At 34.3% G+C, this 23,882-nt stretch overlaps 1 protein-coding gene across 4 annotated transcripts in view; it reads right to left on the bottom strand.

Moving 5' to 3' along the window:
* The window catches only part of Dmd (dystrophin), a 1,920,150-nt gene that overhangs the window by 1,270,756 nt on the left and 625,512 nt on the right, over positions 1-23,882 (bottom strand). For all 4 annotated transcript variants that reach the window (XM_036174407.1, XM_036174408.1, XM_036174405.1 and 1 more), the window contains 2 exons: positions 22,688-22,837; positions 3,618-3,779 (listed from right to left, as the gene is read on the bottom strand). In XM_036174407.1, coding sequence (XP_036030300.1) covers positions 3,618-3,779; positions 22,688-22,837 — 312 coding nt within the window. The remainder of the gene's footprint in view (positions 1-3,617; positions 3,780-22,687; positions 22,838-23,882) is intronic.

Here is a 23,882-nt window from a genome sequence, read left to right as displayed (position 1 = left end):
TAGATGCATAAGTTACTGTTTTCAATTGATAAGCGGAAGTAATGATTACGTGGACCACTCTATGAATGTAAATGTGGAGAAAGTAAGTATCTTCATCTGTATATATTTTTTGTGCAATAAGACACAAATGTCAGAAGTTGATCATATGACATTTATTCCCATACAGTTACAATGGTTTTATACCTGAGGATCTCAGTTTAAATTGAAGAAAAGTTAGAATGTATTTAGAAATCCTATTTAGTAGCAAAACTAGTAGTATACCACATGGTGGAGACAGACACTCACAAATCTTCAGGATCAGCATCTCTCTCTCAGAAAATATAAGCTCTTATGGCAATAAACAGCAACTACAAGAATACTACACATGCACTAGTTGTTCTATTTTTCTGTTTCGTGTTGATGAATTGTAGCAATAATTCAATTTCTAACAGGGAACACAAAGCCTACTCATTTTTAAATTGCTATCAATTTGTGACCTACATTTAAGAAATCGTATTGCAGTCTTTTTCTGCCGATATAAATCATTCAAATCCATTCCCACCACAATCACGAATTTCAGAAAATGTAGTCTGGAACATTGCTTAAATTCTTATTTCACAGGTTGCCTCTGCTCTCCTCAACTCTGTCTTCAACAGGCTGGAACTTTAGGAAATGCACCCCTTCATACAGAAAATCTAGTATTTCATAACTTTGTTAAAGAAAACAATTTATTTATAGTCTTTGGCAAAGAAAATGTTGGATGAAATAATGTTCAATAGTTATCAGGTGTTTTGCATTCTCCAGTGTTACTTATTGTCATATATATGTAACAGAGGACTCACTGTCAAGAAAGTTAAGTGGAACCAGAAACACGTGCAAAATTGACTTGAATTTGTTGGTCAGTTTGTCATGCCTATGGGATGTGTTGGAGTAAGGGTGGCACAGAGCTTGTGGGTGTGGCCAACCAATGACTGGTCCAGCCTGAGATACATGCCACAAGAGTGAGCCCACCCCATGAAACTGTCTGGAACATCAGAACCCAGAGACTGAATAGACCAAAGACCTAAGATATAACTAAATACAGTTAGAGAAGAAAATGTCAATGTAATGATGCCTAACTATATTCTGCTACACTCATAGATTGGTACCTAGCCCAACTGTCATCAGAGAGGCTTCATCCAGCAACTGATGGGAACAGCCAAACATTAGCCCAAGCATGAAAAATCCTGCTGAAGAGAGGGAGTCAGGAGGGTGGGAGCCTTAAGAAGAAAATCCACAGAATCAACTAATCTTGGCTCACAAAGACAGAAGGAACAAGCAGGTTGGCTGCGTGGGACTGACCTAGACCCCCCGCATATAGCTTAGTCTGAGTGTAGGACTCCTAACATGGGAACAGCAGCTGTCTGTGACTCTTTTACTGGCCTTTGAGACTCTTGCCCAGCCTTAATAAAAGAGAAGGTCCTTATTCTTACTACAACTTGATATGCTGTGCTTTGTTGATAGCCACGGGAGGCCTGATTTTTTCTGAATAGAAAGGGAGGAGGAGTGGATTGGTTGGGTGGGCAGAGGGAGGTGAGTTGTAGGAAGGACTGGGAGGAGAGAAAAGAGGGGAATCTGTGATCTGGCTATAAAATAAATTAATAAAATAAAGTTAAGTGGATCAGAAACACATGGAAATTTGATTTGAATTGTTTTGACTCTAGAGTCGTTCTTAAAGTTCATTTAGTGTATATTAATTTAACTGAGATGTTACTTGAAAGTGATATTAAACTACTATATCTAATATATTAACATTTAACACACATATATACATATAAGATATAACTATATATACATTAATGTATATTTCCAAATATATTTTTTCAATCTGTATAACAATGTATTTGTGTGTCTGTTTTCAGGGCTGAGATTTTATACTTTAGAATGCCAAAGAACCTATTATATTATATGCATGTTTATAGAATACTTTACTAGGTTCATATACCACATTCTTTCAAAACAAGTAAGATTTTTTTCCTAAAAGCTCCCATTTTTACCTAAGCCAATAATAGATTGTCTTGAATGTGCAACTTATGATTTCACTCTAAAAGCCTCCAAACTTAGTCTTTCTAAATTTTAAAGAATTTTTTCAATTTCAAAATCATACCATTAAAATCATTTCCTTCTATTCAGAACCCCTCAGTAATTCTGTATTCAAACATCCCTCCAAAGGTATACCACTACTTATTTTTTTAAAAGAAGAACTACAACTTTGCATTTACTTTATAGTCATGTAGTTCTCAATTATCAGTTTCTCATCACAGTTAAAAAATGCCTGATTTTTAGAAAGTCACTCAAATGATTAATACTTCAGTACTTGACTAAATCTGCATAAGGTAGTTTTCTTAGTGCTTCAATATCAAAATAAATTTGCTATTATCACTACTTCCATTATCATATTTACTGTTCTTGTCCCAAGCCTGATTTTATCACCAGAATTCTAGTCACAATTAAATTTGTTATTTGTCTATTGCAATAGTATTTTCTTCAATAAGGGATCCATTCCTCTGAATGTAATATGAAAAAATTCTTATCATCTGTGCCCAATGCTCTGGGACTTCATTTGTTAAATATGAGTAAACTACGAAATGCTAGTGTGTGTATTGATACCCTGGGTAACATATTATGATTCAATGCAGTGTATTAGCATTTGTAGCCATTATATACAAATCCTATATTTTACACAGCTATCTGCTTTTTAAAGTGAAATGCTCCCAGAATCTCTATAAATAAGGTAGAAGAGTAACTGTGGGAATTACCTACCACTTTCTAATATCTCATATATCATTTCACAGAGATATTAATTATACTTGGTTATTAAGTTAATAATATACATATATGACTTGAAAAGTAGCTAATTACCGTTAGGTTTAAGAATTTTAAATAATGAAACACATGTGAGTATACATACATTTACATGTTATTTCAAAACAGAAATTTGCTAGTTAAAATATTTCCCATATTGAAATATGTTATGGTATGGAATTTACTTATTTAATTCTAACTTATATAGGATTAACTTCTACTTTAAATCTCATTTTTCCAGAAAAATGTATTTAGAAACAATTCATAATTTGGGTTGAAAGCATGGGAGTTTGTGAGTGGCTACACAAGAGTACATCCAGTGTAATTAATAGTAACAGGGTGAGTATTTATTTCTGCCGTGTTGTTAGATACTTGTAGTATAATAATATAAATTCAGAAACATAATTTAGAGCTTTAATTCCCATTATACAAGATATGCATTTGTGACAAATGGTTAAGAGAATAAACTATTTTTATGCCATGTATTTGCTATGGTTCTCCTCAAGTTTGAGTATAGTTCTGAAACACTTGTGAACAACAGATATCATATATCTTGCCTTTCACTTTCTTTTGAAATTGGTACACTGTATACTTTGGAAAATAAATCTCAGCATTATAACCTGTACTTCTTTAAGTTCTTGCTTCCAAATAGTCAAATGAGTAAATGAAAGGAAACCACTTCACAATTAAATAATACTTACATATGAATATCAACAGCATCTCATTGGGGTAGAAACATTAAAAATAAAAAAAATAAAATAAAAAAATGCTCATTCCCAGTTCGTTATACTTGCCTGGGCTTCCTGAGGCATTTGAGCTGCATCCACCTTGTCAGCAATATAAGCTGCCAACTGCTTGTCAATGAATTCAAGGGACTCCTGAATTAAGTGTAAGGATTTTTCAATCTCCTGTGCAGACTGGATACTCTGTTCAAGCAACTTTTGTTTTCTCACAGCCTAAATAGAAGAATACATAATAGTGAATTATTTAAATGTTTCCTCTTAGGAGATATTCTGAAATTCCTGTCATACAGTCAGCGAAGAAACTAGACTCTTCCACAATCACCTTTTTGTAAGACAGATTGCGTAGCTTTCTGGCACTCATTCAGCCCTGCTTATATAAATAAAAAGAAAGGAAAAGCAAAAAATCAACAACTTAGTACACAGGATCAGAGGTGTCTACAGAAAAAAAAAAAGTCACAGAATCATGCACATCAAAGGAAGAAGCTGGAAATCATCTCAGTTGTTGCAATCTGCTATTCTCAGGCTGAATGTTCCCTCTGATCTTATTATATAGTTGAAGAGATTTGGTTTACTTAGAATAGGGTCACCGTCATCACAATCCAATTCAAGACAGATAATCCACTTGAACCGGCGAGACACATACACAATCTGTTCAGAATTGGCTCCTTTTCAAAAAGAGAAATTTAGATAACCATCTGTTTAAGGCTTCATTTTTAAGACAATTTTTACCCTGCCTTGTATGGGTGCTTCCCCTACCTACTTTCTTTTACAATTTGAATTATGGAAACTATACAATTGAATTTGTGCTACTGTTGAGGTAGGACAAGTAATAAGTAAACGTAATAAAGCTGTAATTAAATGTGATTAGGCCAATTTGACACTTTTCAAGTATTAATAGCATGCTGAAGACACTTCAAGGTCTACCTTGAAGGATTTGGTGACCTTTTACAGAATCCTTCTAAAGGTAATGTGTAAGGCAAAAACCTTAATTGTAAATTTCTTAAGTCATTCATCACATAAAGGCATAGGCCTGATTGGGACAATATGGTACTGGTAACACTCATTTCCAAAGATTGCACTTAGATTTCACCATGTTCCAGGGGTTTATGTTATACATATTTGAAAAAACATATGCATACATTAGAGATGTCATTATTCTTGGATAAAACCATTGTAGAACATACTATTACTCAAGTACAAATTCATACAAAGATATCTGGAAAAGGAAAAAGGGGCTGGGATCCTGCATGAATACTCTTCCTACACTTAGTAGGATCTATTGTATAATAGGATCTGTTGTATACCACTCCAATGTTCTCACTGAATTTTTGAAAATATCATTATTTGTTTATTCAATCTTTACACTTCATTATAGAAAGGGATGAGTTTCGAATTTGCATTTTTATGAAAATAAATCATATCCTATGATCATATTCAAACACCATTACCATTACTTGCCTCCTCCCTTTCTAATAACAAAACATCATATATCTATCATGTGACATGTTGATATTTGTATGTGCTATGGAATATTTAAATTAACCTATTTAATATTATCTATTTAAATTAATATTTAATATAATCTATTAAATCTAAGCCTATTATCCTTTATATTCTCATAGTCTCTATTATTTTAAAATTTGCATTAATATACAACATTATAGTTTCTCATTAATTGTGTACATTTACTTTGGATCCTTAATGCAAATGAGGTAGGGGTTCTGTCCACCTTATTCTTTGCTGCACAACAGTTCCCAGAGCAACACTAATACCTTTGTGCATGACTAAATGAATGATATAAATGTTTATTTATTTCATGAGGGAAAAAGAAAAGTTCAAGCAGCAAAAGAATGGAATTCTAATGAAAATAGAAACTAAAAAGTAACTACTGTTTAAACAATATTATGTTTGCAGAAAAACTCTTCCGTAATATGTTTGTTTTAAAAGTATAAGAATTAGGTTGGGGATTTAACTCAGTGGTAGAACACTTGCCTAGCAAGTGCAAGGCCCTGGGTTTGATCCTCAGCTCAAACCAACAAACAAACAAACAAAAAGTATAAAAATTATATGGAGGGTTATACCAAACAACCTTTTATCTATTTCCATCAAAATAGTGTAATATTGATTCCTGAGACCTTGCCCTGTACTCTATTAAAACAGTTCCCTATATATCAGTCAAAACATCAGCCAAGTTTCTTTCCATAATGATTCAAATAACAGTGCTCATAGTTATAATAAGAGCCTTCTGTGTTCTAGTAGAAACTCTCTATAGTATACACAGAGTTCCTCCAGACAAGTGGGTCTCTAACTAATGATACATTGTCAGCATTGTGACAGGCGGCTGCAGAAGCCTTCCAATAATAACATATAGTAATTGTCTGATCAGACACTGTTTAAATGTGGCCCTTTCTCAGTACACATTTGTAGAATTGTAATGTAATTGAAGAGGATATATTGTATCAAAATTTTAAATCATATCATGGCCTCAAATTTATGTTTCTAAATCTAACTTTAGTTTTCCATTCTTGAGATTAAACGTGCTGTATGACATAGTATGACCTACAAGATGACAAAAGATTTGAGGTGGGTGGTTTCTTAGCCTAGCCTAACAGACAGCCAATAAAAGAGTGATTACATGGATTGTTTGATTATCTCAGGCAGTAAAAGACTTGATGTCAATCCAAGCTTTGAACTAATCATGGAATAAGCTGGTTTCTATTTCTAAACATCTTATTAGGCAGACCCCAATAGGATGCTAGACTGTGACTTATCAGGACTCTATGAAACACTTGACCTGCTATTACACTAAGAGGAATTAGTAGAAATTCCTAAATCATACTTAGATATTTGTTTTGATCTGAAAACAATGCCCAGCTGATGTTTCATGTAATTTCATAACTTTAGCTAATCTACTCTGCAATAACAAGAATTATAGAGATCAACAGAAATAGCAACTATTAGGGGTGTTATGAAAACATTAAGACTAGCAACAAGAAATATATGAATGTGAAAACAGAATCCTAGGAATGGCAGTAAGAATGAAGAAACATTACTCAGAGTTTGTGCAAATGAAAGAAAGTACACAATAAAATATTTTTAAACTTACTGTTATTTTAATGTGCTATTCAATACAAAATAAAATGCCTTCAAAATAAAATTTATTGATTTGTTTTTGCTAGAAAGATAACTGTGAACTGATTTTTGCTCAGATTCTCATGTAGTTCCCTTTTGTGTAACAGTATGAAACACATTGAAGACATTCCTTTGCAGTAAATGGGCAAGAAAAAATTAGGCAGAAAAGTTGGTGGTGAGTAGGGAGGTGGGGTGGATATTAGAGAAGTTAGAGAGAGGAGTGGGGTGTGAATATAATCCAAATAATTTTGTATAAAATTCTGAAAGAAAATATATTTTTATATAAGAAACTGGAAGAACAAATACATTGTAAAATCACTAAGAATTGGAATGAATAATCTCTCAAAAATTTTTTCTTGTGATATGTAGTGGATAATAATTGGTAAAAAGACATCTTCATTTAAACCTGGTGGATTCAGTACAGGCAGGTCCAGTGCCCTCCTTCCAGGCTGAGCAAGTGTCCCTGCATAAACCCCAGGTTCCAAACAGCCAGCTCATGCACTAAGGACAGGTCCCAGTCTCACTGCCTGGGTGCCTCCCAAACAGTTCAAGCTATTCAATTGTCTCACTTATCCAGATGGCCTGCTCCAGCTGGGGGCTCCACAGCCTTTGGTTCATAATTCATGTGCTTCCATTGATTTGGATATTTGTCCCTGTGCTTTTCCAATCTTGGTCTCAACAATTCACATTCTTACAGTACATCCTCTTTCTCGAAAATTGGACTCCTGGAGCTTCACCTGGGGTCTGGCTGAGGATCTCTGCATCCATTTCCATCAGTTATTGGATGAGAGTTCCAGCACGACAGTTAGGGTGTTTGGCCATCTCATCACTAGACTAGGTCTGATCAGGCTTTCTCTCGACCATTGCCAGCAGTCTACAGAGGATGTATCATTGTGGATTTCTGGGGACCTCTCCAGCACTCTGCCTGTTCTTGTTCTCATGTGGTCATCATTTATCATGGTCTGTTATTCCTTGTTCTCCCTCTCTGTTCTTGATCCAGCTGGGATCTCCTGCTCCCCTAAGCTTTCTTTCCCACAAACCTTGCCCTTCATTACTCCCACTCTCATCCAGGTTGTTCATGTAGATCTCATCCATTTCTCTGTCTTTGGGTGATCCCTGTGTCTTTCCTAGGGTCCCATTTTCTAGGTAGCCTCCCTGGAGTTGTGTAGCAGTCTAGTCATCTTTGTTTTACATCCAGCCCCCCCCCCCATTCCCATCTCCTCCATGGCCAAGACTCTCCTGGTGATTCATTTAAACCTGGTGGATTCAGTACAGGCAGGTCCTGTCACCTCCTCTCAGGCTGAGCAAAGTGTCCCTGTGTAAGCCCAAGGTTTCAAACAGCCAGCTCATGCACTAAGGACAGGTCCAGGTCCCACTGCCTTGGTGCCTCCCAAACAGTTCAAGCTATTCAATTGTCTCACTTATCCAGAGGGCCTGATCCAGCTGGGGGCTCCACAGCCTTTGGTTCATAATTCATGTGCTTCCATTTGTTTGGCTATTTGTTCCTGTGCTGGGGTCTGGAGGAGATGGGAATGGAGGGGGAGAGGCTGGGGGGAAGGTGGGGGCAGGGGTGGGAGGGAGGAGGACGGGGGAACCCATGGCTGATGTGTAAAATTAAAACACAAATATATATTTTTAAAAAAGACATCTTCGTATGAGCTGACAACTGAAATTCATCTTGGACTTTACTGTACATTCAGCCCTCTTTGGGCTGCAATACAAATAAGTATCTCATTTTCCACAGTATGTATTTAGAAAGTAAGAAATCCGCTTGGCTCTGCCTCCAGAATGCTGGGATTTCTGTGAGTTCAAGGCCAGCCTGGGCTACCAAGTGAGTTCAGGGAAAGGCACACAGCTACACCGAGAAACCCTGTCTCAAAAAAACCAAAAAAAGAAAGAAAGAAAGAAAGAAAGAAAGAAAGAAAGACCCATAAAATTAGATATGTAGCTTCTAAATGTGTAGGCATGTCTAAAATACCTTAATAAATGTTTTTCAAGCACATTTCAGCTAGAATTTTCCAAAGAACTAAATGGCAATTGAGAGAAAAGTTGGGGAAGAATACAATTATTTAATGAGGAATTACAGCTTACCAATGTTCACAATTTAAAAAGTCATAACATGATTAACTTGGCATATCCATTGTTTATTTTACTGGAATTAATGTGTCCTACTGTATTCTAAAATAAGGTTGTGTTTCTGTTGCTGTGATCAAACACTATGACAAAGGGCAAATTGGAGAAAGGGGTTTATTTGGCTCATGCTTCCACATTGTAGTCCATCACCAAAGGAAGACAAAGCAGGGTGATTCAAACCCTGAGGAAGTCTGGAAACAGGCACTGTTGCAGAGGCCAGTGTTCAGACATTGGAAATGAGCTGTACTGGTAGAAATCAGAGATCACCCAGCTGTATTGAGCTGGTCAGAAAAATGCTAATTTTCCTCAGTGGAAATGAATCTGAAACATGGGGCACATGAGTGAATGTATTAGTGTTAAAAAAATCTAAATAATCATCAAAATCTATAGAAATATTTTCCACTTACATTTGTGAATCTTTCTAAGATAGAAAATGAAAGTTGTAAGGAGAATACATATATTCTAAGGGTCCTAAGCCCATCCATCAGTATGGAATTATGTGATTATCTAGAATTGAGACTTATAAACCATGAAAATTAAAAGAAAACACATCTTAACAAAGAAATAAATACTATTCTAAATTTGGATTCCCAAATGCATGTAAAAGTCAGACTCCATGGAACCAGAGGTTAGTTATCCTAAAGCTTCCACGGTAGAAGAAGGAAGGTGGGGAAAGAATTGTCTAAACTCACTGCCTTTCATAGTAGTGAACAAGATGAGAGACCAAATATTAAAGAAAATTCATGTGAACGTTAATATGCCAGTTTGTCATCTGACCTCCACATTGCACTGTGACACACACACACACACACACACACACACACACACACACACACTCACATACTCATTCACATACCAAAAAGAAGGAGAAAGGAAGAATGAAGAAGGAAGAAGAGGAGGAGGAGAGGGAAAAGGAGAAGGAGAAGAAGGAGGAGGAGAAGGAGATGAAGAAAGGAAAGACACTGCTGGGCAAGAAAATGCAACTATTGTCATTAGAAGAAAAATAACATAAGGCAGAATGCTACAAATGTGGAATTTCTCAATATGGATCAAACAGTTATAAGAAAAATAGTAAGATAGAAGAAATGAAACAGTTTTTTTGATACTTTTGATGGTAATTTATTAGCACATCTGAATCTTAATGACAAAAAAACTAATTAACTAATAATAATAATAGTTTTATTCTTTATTCCATACGTGTATTTCTCTGAAACAGTAGAAAATACTGTGAAAATTGTTACTCCATATACCCCTTATCCACTTTCCTCTTTAAAAAGCAGTGTTCAATCCTAAAATACATCACATCCCTCCACAAAGCTCAGGGAATATTTCAGGACAGAGGGTAGAAAAATTATAAGACCTGGATATTAGGTAGGAATGTGGCAAAACAGTGTCATCTGACCCTAACAGAACCTATTACTCTAAGGAATTCATGAACATTGTGGTTGCCTACAAAAGACTAAACAAGTCCAATAAGCAAAAATTCCAGCATAGATGGGGAGGAGCTAACAAAGTCCCACTGATGAGGCAATGTCTTTTTGTATGCTGTGAAAATATGTTGCTCTGATTAGTTGATAAATAAAGCTTTCTGGCCAATGGTGAGGTAGAATAAGGTTAGGCAGGACATTCTAACTAGAGAGGAGGAAAGAGAAAGGCAGAACAGAGGACACTGCCAGCCACTGCCATGAGAAGCAAGACATAATAATATCGGTAAGCCATGGGCCATGTGGCAAAGTATAGATTTATAGAAATGGGTTAATTTAAAATGTAAGATCTAGCTAGTGGGAAACCTGAGCCAATAAGCCATACAGTTAATAATTAATATAAGCCTCTCTGTGTTCATTTGGGTCTGAGTCGCTGCAGGACCACAAGGCTGTGGGAACTGTATGGGCACAGGAAAACTTTCAGTTATACCCTACCCTTAGCTGAAGGGCTTTGGAAGATGAAGGTTGCTATGGTAGGAAAAGTGAGATTTTCCTTCAGGAATTGTCTCCTGTTTGGTTACCTGTACTCCCATTGATGACAGCATGCCTGTCTACATAAGAACAATATTGATTGTTCTCAGTGAGCTAGAAAAAGAAAATGTGAAGTTGAGAGGCAGATGTTTGGGAGGAATGATATGAACATATTTGAAGAGCAATTTTGGAGTTAATATGATAAAATGTATAGCATACAAGCAGAATGAATAAAAAGAAAAATATTATTTTAGTGTAGTTGTGCTTTAATATTAAATAAAATTTCTGTTACTACACATTAGAAATTTACAAAGTCATTGAGAGAGAAGATGATTCTAAAGCAGCCATAAGTACTTAAAATATTAAAAGCAGATGAATATCTAACTTGAGAATGCTATTTTTATTACATGGATTAACTACTAATTCTAAATCTGGAGGTACTAAAAGTAATGGACAAGTTTTATTTCAATAAAGATGAAAACTCTAAAAATGATTCTGAAATGGCACACTCATAAAAGGTTAAAAGTAATTTATCAAATTAAACAACTGATTTAGTTCTTAGTTGACTGATCAGTGCCTTGCTCAGATATCATCAAAGAACCTTCCTCCTGCAGCAGATGGGAGTAAATACAAAGACACACAATCAGATATTATGCAGATTGCGAGACCTTGGAAAAACTCAGTCCTAAAAGGGTTATCTCTATCAAATCAAATCTCTCCCCTCACAGATCAGGGAGCCCTACAGAAGAGAAGGTAGAAAAATAGTAGAGCCAAAGGGGATGGAGGACACCAAGAAAAAAGAATCTCTAAGTCAGCATGAGTAAAGCTCATATGAGCTGACAGCAACTGAGTCACCATTCACAGGGCCTTCATAGGTCTACACCAAGTCCTTTGTGTACATATTAGGCTTCCAGTTTAGTGTTTTTATGGGATTCCTGAGTATGCAGATGAGTGGGCTCTGATTCTTGTGCTTTCTGATTCTTGTGCTTTCCCTTGGACTCTTTTCCTTCTATGTTTTGTTTTGTTCAACTCTGATGTGAATTTCTTTGTTTTATATTATTATCTTTTATTTTGTTATATTTTATTATTATCTTTTAGAAGCATGTTGTATAATGAGACAGAAAGTGGATCTGGGTGGGATGAGAGGCAAGAAAGAACTGGGAAGAGTAGAGGGAGAGGAAACTGCAATTGGGACATATTATGTGAGAAAAAAATCTATTTTCCATCATCATAATCTTCATCAATATTTCTTCCAAAATTTCGAGATTATAATTCCACCATTTCTTGTTGCCCTTTCTTCCCTTCAAAGTCTCTTATATACCCATCCTTGATCTTTTTTTCAAATTCATGGCCTCTTTTTTATTAATTACTATTCCAATCATGTGAGTGTTTGTGTATGTGAGTATATGTACATAAATACAACCTGCTCAGTCTGTGTGATGTATGTATACTCCATTGTTCCTTGCACACTCATATCCATTGCTTCTCTATTTATAATAGTTAGGAAATGGAAACAACCTAAATAACCTTCAGCTGACAATGAATAATGGAAACATATTACATATAAAGTGTGGAATAGTATCCTTAGATATAGAAAAATGAAAGCATGGCGTTTGTAGGTAAGTGGATGGAAGCAGAAAAGGTCATATTGAGTGAGATGAACCAGCCCTAATATGGCAAAGGTTACATGTTCTTTATCATCTGACTCCCCAGCTCTGAATCATTGATGTGATTACAAAACCTGAAGCAATCACAGAAAACATACAAGTTAAAAGTGTTTATGGGTACAGAGAGGGGAACAATACTGTGCAAGTGAGATGAAAGGTGAGATGAGAACAAAGAGGGTGGCTTTGTTAGGGAGGAAGTGAAGAAGTGATCAAAGTAACAGTGGAGATTTTGAAAAAGTATAAAGCACCTCAAATCTAAAAGGAATAATTTTTAAGTATCTTTAATAAAAGTAAGTCAGTTTATAAATACACACACACACACACACACACACACACACACACACACACACACACTTCAGACATGTGGCCCAATGATCCTGATCTGGAAATAATCTGATCCTTTCCTCCCAGAGGACTAGGTTTATGGAATCAAAAGCTGCCACACTAACTTCCAAATGAGGGATCAGCAACAGTCCTATTCACCTATGATACCTATGATACAACAACAACCAGCATGGCAAGGCAACCTATGGGTGCAAAAGTGGCCTGAATACCGTGGTGGTAACCAACAGCTCTCTAATTGAACTCAAGAACTACTGAATGAAAGGGTAATCATGCCTAGCTTTGGAAACCTAACCAGCTATCCAGGGCTAGTGAAGTTATGGATTGTAGAGCGGAACCTATAGCTTCCATTTAACTAAACCAGCATAATCCCTAAACACATGATAAGTTTATGTTCTTTTACACATGAGTAAGCATGGGCATTACTTTTCAAAGAAACTTCCCTTTTCAGCGTATGGAAACCATTACAGAAAACCAGAATCAATTAAAATGCAGAATTCTGCAACACAGTCTCAAATGATAAATTGAAACTAGGAACACTGTACCTAAGGTGCAGGGATCATTGTGGAAGAGGGGCTGCACACTGTAAGAGCCAGAAGAAAAATGAGTTTATTGTGACTGTGTCTCCTAGAAATGCCAGGAACTACAATTAATATCTCAACAACGTGACTGCCTAAACATGACCTTAACTAGGACGACGAAAATAGACATGCTGACATTGAACGGAAAGCTCACAAGGCCACAACCCTACATAGATCTATGGGCAACTAGGACATGCTGAGAGCATGAGAAACAGTCTTCCCCAATGAAGAGTACAACAAATGGTTATCCAATACCAACTGCTAAGCTGTGAAAAAAGGCACATATTCAGTTTTCTTTCTTATGTACCCCAGAACCACTTGCTTAGTGTTGGCACCACTCCCAGTGGTCTGTGCCCTCCCAAACTAAACACTAATCAGGAAAATGTCTCCAAAGACTTGCTTACAGACCTATCTACATGAGACATTTTCTCTGTTGAGGTTCTCTCTTCTTAAGTTACTGATTGACATTGGAAAAAACTCTAGGAGCACAACTTTAAGTCTACTTTTCCTACATTTACAGTTTGGGCTATTTATTTTCGGCACATATATTACAATATGTATATTAATATTAGTATAACCAATATAATATTAATATAAGTGGCTTTCCACCTCAAAGTGTAGTTACTAACTCAAATTATTGGAGTAACAAGTATAGTGTCCACTATATTGCTAAAGACTAAGTCAGGTTGAAACCAGATGTTCATCCTGACAATCTGCTTGCAATGAAATATTTATACAATGATATTAGTTTTATCAGAGTATCCAAATAAGGAAAGTAAAGATTCTCGGTATTTACTATGCTTCATTTTCATAAGAAAATAAAGAACCATATTAAAAATATGGAGGAAAATGTCATCCCAAATGATGTTTCTATTATTATTAACAGACCAAGACTAAGTGGGAAAAAAATCTCATCTGGAAGATATCAAATGATTTTTGTTGGTTGATTATCTCCAGTGAAATAATTAACCAACAACATTGTACAGAAATGGGGCTAAGTTCTGAATATTTTTGAAAAGAATTGAAAGTATAAAAGCAATAAAAAACATAATAACAATACTTGGCTGTGTCATCTTCTGTGTGTAACCCAGGCAGTCACATAGTAACATATTATAGGAAAGCCCATACCTAGTCTAAGGTTCTGCTGTTTCTGCAAAGAAGTTGTAACATTTTGAACAAGGGCTCTACATTTGCTGTTTGTACTAAGTCCTTAAAGTATGCAGCTGATCTGATTACCATAATTTAGGGAAAATGACCAATAGCTAACAGGCTAAAATAAGAAGCTAAAGTAACTAGATAATTTAGAGGGAAAATAATGCATAGAATTCACATCAGAGCCACTAGGACATGGTGACATTGAAGCAGAATATCAAATGAAGAACTTCTGAATATTGCTGTAATTGTCAAACAGGATTCCAAAGACTAGGGTCTTGGTTATTTTAGACTATAATCAAACACCATTTTTTTTTTTTTTTTTTGGTTTTTCAAGACAGGGTTTCTCTGTGTCAATCAAACACTTCTTGAAGACAATAATTAAAGATAATACAACCAAGATTATCTTTTCTTTCAATTGCTTAGGTACCATGTGTGCATGGTTCTGATTCAAGGAAGTATTTAGAGAAAACTGTGAGATGCTTAGAAACTAACTGTTCTCACTATATTCAGTTTTATTGAAGGGGGGAGAGCATGATTTGAGTAGGCACTCTTTTGCTGTGAAGTGTTGGCAAGCATTTTGCCTTTTTAATGGATCTTTACAATGAAGATCCTGTTTTAAACACACAGTGATACCATTTGTCTGTTTCACTCTCCATCCCCTCCTCAAGCCATAGCTTCATGAGCCTTATACAAATTTCTCAGATATGAATTTCACCATAAATCAGTTTTTCACTCTTACTGCTTTCCTTATCAAATTAACTTTGTCTAGTCCAAATTTTATCTTTTCCTTTCCAAAGTTAACCTTTTTGTTTTATCTCTTATCTTGCAATAACTTGAATTTACATGTTAAATATGTCTTACTATTGGATCTTCCTTTAACTGAAAACTTTCTGAAGTTACCATTGTCTGCCAAACTAACCAGTCTCCTCTATCCTCTTACTTGTTTTAAATTACCAGCCCTTCTCTCTTGAATTCAATGCCTTCAATATGGCTTATTATTACTTCTAGGTCATTGTTACCTCACACTTTTCTCTCCAGCACTTTTGAAGAAGGCAGCTTGAATTAGTAAGTGAAAGTTTAAATGAGAGCTGAGCCATTAGTATCTATCACTGTTCTAAGTACTTCCTGAAATATGGAAAAATTTAAAAAAAAGAGAAAATTATGGAAAGCGTTTTGCAAGTCCCAAGAAAGGAGTTAAATATTAATTTTATATATCATGCAATAGCTCAAGAGGTGGTAGTATTCAAATAAAATTCATAGTATTCATTAGCTTTACAAGTCTGTAAGTGTAATATATCACTATTTTAATAATATAGATCAACCTTTACTGTTATAACATTTTTTTACTTAAATGTATATTATTTTTAGCAGCAAAATAGGGGATGAGTCAGCATTTTATTAGAGATTTTCCTTTTTTCATCATCTAGTACTAGATAAAGTATCATTTTCTTATAACAATTTATAGCCAGAAGCCAATATTATTAGTATTTTCTTTATATAAAGACACATTAACATAGGGTCCTAAAGTGTGCATAGATTGAAATTTAAATTATCTAATTAATACAGAAAACAAAAGTAAAACATATAATAATTTCACAGTCTAATTTCTGAGACAATATACTATATGTCATCCTTAAATTTTAACATAATTTAAAATTTAAGCTGAATAATATATATTAATTCTGATATTTATACTACACTTTTTCCTTTTTTATTCATGCCGACTTCATAGTAGCTTTGTCTCCTTTGTACATGCTTACTTTGATGCCAAATTTGACCATACTGTGTCTGTGAGGAAGATATTTTTCCTTATAAAGTATAAAGTATTTACATTTGCTTCTGATTGGTGCTAGCAGTCTGCAATTACTTTGATTTATTCAATTTTGGATATTCCTTGACCTGTTTTTTAATGTTTTTTTATCATTGACCTAAGAAATTTACATATATATATGTATATGTACATATATATATATATATATATATATATATATATCTCGTTAAGTCTCATCATTTGCATACTTTGAATAACTTTCTTATAATTCACATAATGCTCTTGTCTTCATACATACACTCTTACATACTAAAATTTTACTTGTGTAGTTTAACATTTTCTTTTTCTTAATGATTTTCTTAATACCAAGAGACACAATAATATCAAGAAATGTATTTTCCATTGTTGTGGGAATTCATTCATGGAGGGGTATGTGGTATGGCTAAGTACTAATAGTCAGAAATGAATGACTTTCAAAGGGACTAAAGTTGTAATGTTTCAAATCTTTACTGAAATTTAGATATTTGGTATTATAGAATCTATAACATTTCCCTTTCTCCCCACTCTGGAAATTACAGTTTAAATGATACATTTTCATGGGAGGAAATATGCTAGGGAACACAGAGAATTCTATAGCTCAAAGAGCTCCAATGTACAAATGATAAAACATTTCTGTTTCATGTTTGTGTTATTTGGTGAAATGCTATTAATAAATTCCTTCCCCAGAAGCATATTTAAACACATTTGTATCACTATTCAAAGACAAATTAGGATAATTGTGCTGAGTATATAATTTTATAATATTTAATCTTGCATGCATAGTTATATTGTCCACTTCAACATAAAAGCATTTTTAATGCCATAGAAAATAATGTTTAGTATATCAGTAACAGCTTAGTGATGATTTTGTGAATAGTAATTTAAATTTTTAGAAAAATAAGATGTGACATTGTATTCTAGGTCTGTGAAATGGAGAAAAACAAACATAATAATTATAGGAGAGCAGTATAATCAAGCCCCAGGGGTCAGGAGGGCAGCCATCTTCATTTTACTTTACCCACTTTGTTTAAGGAAAAAAGTTACATGGCATGGCTGGCCAATGAAGACATTTGGCTATCATGTCCCGCGAGATATAGAAACTAGAGGAGTCATCCTGTGACAATCAATGAAACATCTCTGCCCCAGGTAGATGCCAACACATATTCATCCTTCTTGAGGTGAGTCTCCCTAGCAAGAAGTAATGACTCAGTTCCTTCACTTCACAAGACCCCAGTTTTATACAAGATGACTATTTAGTTCTCCTATTAGCTTGAGTCTGATACTTAGATTTACTTACTATCAGTTGTCTTGTTCATTAAAAAAAAATTCCTAGATTTAACAGGACAATACAAGGGTCAATGCTCATGGGTGGATTACCTGTGTTATGATTCTCTACATCTGCCCTGAAATGTTTACTTCTACATCTCTTCTAGTGAGGATGCTTCAAAGTACATCTGCTAATCTGTGTCATAGACTCAAAGCATTCTAAGAGATGTAGCCTGCTTCTTCCTGGCAATGTAAGTTAACATCCTTTCTGCATTTTAAGATTTTAAAATTTATTTCAGAAACCTAATTTAGAATTAAATTTGACATTCTGTAAGAGTAACATCAAAAGGACCAACATAAAACTGTTGGTTACTGAATAGCAAGCATTAGTAATTACTATTATTATAGATTAACATTAAAAAATAAAACCACAAAGCACATTTTATTTTTTTAGACAAAAAGATTTGTAACAAAATTAAACCCTGCAATTGATTGACACAAAGCCAATTCTTTTCAGTGTGCCTTAAATCAATATTTGCCATTCTGGTCTATTTATCCTAAGCAAGATGTAACACTGAATAAACAATTTGTCATAATTATCTGAAACAATTAATGGGTCTCTGTAGCTCTCTATTGTAACAGCTAGTACTAAAGCAGAATTATCCAGTTATGATGTTGTTTCTCCCTTTTCAGTTTGCCACTTATTTGGGGTCAGGTAAAAGGATTTCTAGACAGGGATTGTGGCATGGCTCAGTGAGTGGCTAAAGGCAGTTGCCGTAAAAGCTTCTGACAGGAGCTTGATCCTCAGAACCTACCTAAAGGTAGAATGAGAGAAGCAACAAAGTTGTCCTCTGATCTTGGCTTTCATGTTGTAGCGCATATACTCACACACTGCCATAGAAAATAAATACATGAATTCATAGGCAGATATGTAAAAGATATGTAAAAGAGAGAAATCTTTACCAAAGATTAAAAAAAAATTAATTTCATTAGAAACTATAAAGGCTTTGGATTTCTAAACATACAGTTACAATATTTAACAGTATAAAATGTATACTTTTAAAGAATCATTTCTAAAAATTCTATCATCATATATTTATTTTACAGGGAGATAAATTTCATAACTATTTCAATATAAATATATCAGTATACTGAATATATTCAGCATTCTTCCTCCTGTTTCTAATCTCTTCTCTATCTTTTTATCTTCCAGGCTTTAATTCAGTATTAATACTTTTAAAGTCATGATCCAAGCTTTCTTTAAAAGTTGAAAAATAAATAATTTTTTTTTTGAGCTGAGGATCAAACCCAGGGCCTTGTGCTTACTAGGGAAGCCCTCTACCACTGAGGACTGGAGAGATGGCTCAGCGGTTAAGAGCACCAGCTGTTCTTCCAGAGGTCATGAGTTCAATTCCTAGCAACCACATGGTGGCTCACAACCATCTGTAATGAGATCTGGCGCCCTCTCCTGGTGGGCAGGCAGAACACTGTATACATAATCAAATAAATCTTAAAAAAAAAAAAAAGAGCACTGGCTGGCTGCTCTTCCGGGTTCAATTGCCAGCACCTACATGGCAGCTCACCACTGTCTGTAATTCCAGTTCCAGGGTATCTGACACGCTCACACCAATGCACATAAAAGTTGAAAAATAAGAAAGGCATAGTGAATGTCCCTATACTAACATAGTAACCCTATAACTTGAGAGAATATGATGCTTGAGAATTTTGAGTTTGAGTCCAGAGTGAGATGTAAGTATGTCTCAAAGTACAAAAAAAATGGGAAAACTATTCATTGTCAACAGAGACTTCCCACTGTATCTACAATAGGCCTCACATGAATATCAGAATATGCATGTGCTCAAGTCTCTTATATAAAATAAAGTGGTTGAAATACAACAAACACATCTCCTTCCCTGTATTTACAATTTTTCTCTAGAATACTTATAATACAACACTCAAAATAAATATGAAATGCATGATGTATCATGTTGACTAGGAAATAATGTTAGGAAATATAGTCTGTATATGATCACTATAAATGCATATTTTCTAGATGTCCCTTTTCTGCAGAGTGTTGAATGTCTTGATAGACTATTTGAAGGTATACATGGCCTATAGTAGTCTCTTTGTAATAGATAGCTCTTATTGTTAATATAAACCAAGGATCACAGAGACTTGTGATAAAGTAGTGAAATGCTCATGTACCTACGTTCCATGTACAAAAACATTTGAATCTAAATACTGACAAGTCTTTTGCCAGTTTATTGCTTTTGATATTCTTGTCATTTGTATAGAATGGGTATATAAAAGTTCCATTCTATTAATTTGAGAATGGAAAGAGAATAATGTATCACATATTTAGAGCAGTACTGAGGCCTTGATAACCAATATATTAATGCTACTATCAGTAAGCATTTTGTTGCATACTAAAACCTTTGTCATTTAAGAAGATAATAAAGCTACTATAATTTTCTTAAATTTATGTGATTCGGTATGACTTTTGAAGCTGTTTTCTAGTTTGTTAATCATCATTTCAATTGTTTCTATGACCAGAAAATATAGTGTATGAAGTGTGAATGATGCCTTTAAAATTACTGAAATTATTTAGTTCTTATTTGAATACAACCTCAATTCTGAAATTAGGAGTGGGATCAAGCATATCTCTTTTAAATATTCATAGGCAATACAATCCCTGGCTGTATGATTGATTTTTACAGGCAATTGAATGTTTCCTTATCTCTGCATAATTGCAGCTACAGGAAACATTAGGTAGGCAATAAAAACCCCTTCAAAGCTCTTACACAAGTATTTAATTGAGAAGAAAATGTGTAAGGCTCATCGTTGGATGAAAGAATATTTTGTTTATAATGGAATATATGCTTCTCTGTTTCCAAGACAATAATGAATTAAAAACAAAACTTGACTATAATTATTTTCTTTCTCTGGGACATCAAATAACATATCCAGACTAGATAGTTAGCCAGTGAAAATATCCAAAGGAATAATACAATTGACATTGTCAGCCCTTTCTCCATTACTAAAGTAATTTATAATTTCTAATCAAGTGTCCAATTCATATGCTAGAATCTTGGTTTCTAACTATCAGTTGGTCAAAAGACAAAAAATAAGTGTCTGGGGGATGCTGAACCCCAAATAATATATCAGCAACACAATCTCTAAATGTGAACATGAGCAAAAATCATGAAAGAGGATGGAAAGTTTTTAAGAGCCAGAGGACCAGGATTCTTGTAGCTAGATGGTGTCACTTAGTTAAGACAGGGAAAATTTATCCACAAAATCTCAACAATATAGTTGCCTGACCAGTGTAGTTAGAACACCATATAACATGCTAAAATGGACAGGGAAAATTCAGCATGGTACCACTTTAGATAAAGAGTTATAGCTGCTCAATTTCTGCTGAAAGGGGGAGAATTAATCTCTTCCATGAATGACTTCCTGCACAGAATGTCCAGTTCAAGGTATTAGCCCAGGACAAATGTCTATAAAATGTTAAATGGATTCAGTAATATATATATAATTTGTGCAGCGACCATAGATTTGAGATAGAAGAACAGAGGAATAATTTGAGGGGGGAGCACATAGTGGCAGTGATGCAAACACAGTATCCATGGGTGAAGTTTTTAAATTGAAAATTATGAAAAATATATTTAAATTCACAACAGATTATTAAATACCAGCACAACAGATTTTAAATGTATTATCTCAGACAGAGTACAGTTTTCAACAAAGCACCAGATATACTTATTTGCATTGTCAAATGTCAAATAATGACAAGGTTATTATTGGCTTAATATGTATATAATAAGTCAAGGCTGGTGGTAGTTTTGTTCATTTTGCATGTATATTTAGTGATTTTATAATATTCTGTTTGATTACTGAGGTAAAAATGGGAAACACCTAATTTTAAGATTTAGAAAACAGCCAGGCATGGTGGCACTCACTCTTTATCCCAGCACTTTGGAGGCAGAGGAAGGTAGATCTCTATGAGTTTGAGGCCAGCTTGGGCTACAGAGCAAGTTCCAGGATAGCTAGAACTGTTATACATAAAAGCCAGTTTCTTGAATACATCCAAATGCTTGATTACTTATAAGAAGTATGCTCTCAATCCTGCTACAGACACATTGAATTAGTTAGAGTACACATTTCATTACATTTAGAATTGTAATATATTTATTTGCTTTCCTTTGCTTGCCACAATGGGATAGGGTACACAACTATTTGTACACAACTATTTGTTAGAAGGTATGTGCTCTGGCATACAACCCAGGTAAAATTTTTTAAAAAAGCCTTATCATTTATTGAATATATGTTATGATCTTGTTTCAGTACCTACCACTTTTAATGGAAGAATTTATCACAAAAATTCTTTGGAATATCAGTTATCACATGTAATTATTTGGAAAACTTGCATTACTCAAGATCACATATTCAATGAATTAGTTAGTAATTGACTTATACAACACCCAGGTTTCACTTTTGATCATGGTGTATATTTGCTTTCCTATACATGTCTTAATGGTATGGTAGGAGCATATATTATTTATTTATTTATTTGGTTAGGAAAATCATGCCATGTATGTGAATCCTCATATACAAATACACCTTAATTATGTATTGTATGGTGGTTGGAGTAAGAATGGCCTCCATATGCTCATAGATTTAAATGTTTGGTCACCAGGGAGTGGGCATAATTAAATGTGTGGCCTAGTTGGAGTGTAAGCTGAAATAAACCCTTTCTTCCCCAAGCTGACTTGTTCATTATTTTTCAAAAAAGCAATGGGAACCCTAACTATGACAGTATATTAAATCTTAATTTATAGGATTGAGCATGGTATTCGTTTTTGAAATATAAAAGTTTCCTGTTTAAATAAACATACTTTTCATATATTTCTATGTATTACTTTCCATGTAATTTATTGCATGTCAAAATAACTCAGTCACTGCTATAAAATTTAATACTGAATTAAACTGAAATCATTTTTCTTTTTATTGGAGAAGACTGTGTCTGTCATACATATATAAAATGTAGACTAAAGAGATTTTCCACTTCTCTTCATACCTCTTCATGTAGTTCCCTCCAACGAGAATTAAATGTCTCAAGTTCCTCATTGATCAGTTCATCCATGACTCCTCCATCTGTTAGGGTCTGTGCCAATATGCGAATCTGATTTGGGTTATCCTCTGAATGTTGCATCAAATTTTCAAGAGACTGAAACACAATTTCAATAATTAATATTTCTCTTGTTTTTCTAAGTACAATGAATTTATACACAAAGCTCAGTATTTTCTCATTTACATACAACTAAGACATAAGCAATATATAGTAAAATTTAACTTGGTTAATAAAATATAATGAAACATTACTTTTTAAAAAAATATTAGGATTACATATAATTTTCACTGACTTATCACTACCTTATTTTCCTAGTGGATGGCTTCTACTCCAAAACCTGAAAAGGTAGAATGCTCAGTTTCTCACATTTTTGCTTGTTTATTTGTTTTGGTTTGTTTTAGATTTTGTTTACTTGCTTGCTTTTGTTATGTCAGTGACATCCAGATATTGTTTCTTCCAAAAAAATGGGTAGTAGCATCTCATATGCCTAGTTCCTTTTCAAAGAAACTCGCTCTTTACTCTTCACATATTTTCACATTGACATCTTAGGACTGAAAATTGATACAAATGACAATACATGCCTTCATGCTCAACAGAAATCACCTGATGATTTTGTTTGAACAATTGCCATTTCTGGGTAATTTCTTTTGTGGTGTGTGTGCACGCGTGTGTGTGTGTGTGTGTGTGTGTGTGTGTGTGTGTGTGTGTGTGTGTGTGAAGAAAAGAAGTTTTCTTTCATTTCATTTGATTTTTTGCAGTCAAGACATTTCCCAATTTTCTATTTCTATTACAGGCTTATAATCCTTAACTGAAAAAAAAAAGTTCAAAATTGACAGATTTTTCTGGAAAATTGTATAAAGAAAAATAATCTCAATGTCAATTTTAGGGATTCTAGATAGTAAGCTATCCAATATCATTTCACAAGATCTTGAAACTATATAACAAGTGATAGATACAGGCTCTAACAATTCTTTCAACGAGTTGTTGTTTCCAAAAACTGAGGATAGTTTCATGTCATTTTTATGCATCTAATACTTTCCAAATTCTGAACAACTTCAAAATATTTTGCTCTTCAGCTTATAGTGAATTAGAATATAATTATTTCCTAATTATTTCGCAAAAGATATGCTTTTGACATCTA

Source organism: Onychomys torridus, chromosome X, assembly GCF_903995425.1.
Source record: "Onychomys torridus chromosome X, mOncTor1.1, whole genome shotgun sequence".
Classification (NCBI taxonomy): domain Eukaryota; kingdom Metazoa; phylum Chordata; class Mammalia; order Rodentia; family Cricetidae; genus Onychomys; species Onychomys torridus.
The sequence above is the reverse complement of the archived record's forward strand: the minus strand, read 5'-3'. Positions and strand labels throughout refer to the sequence as shown.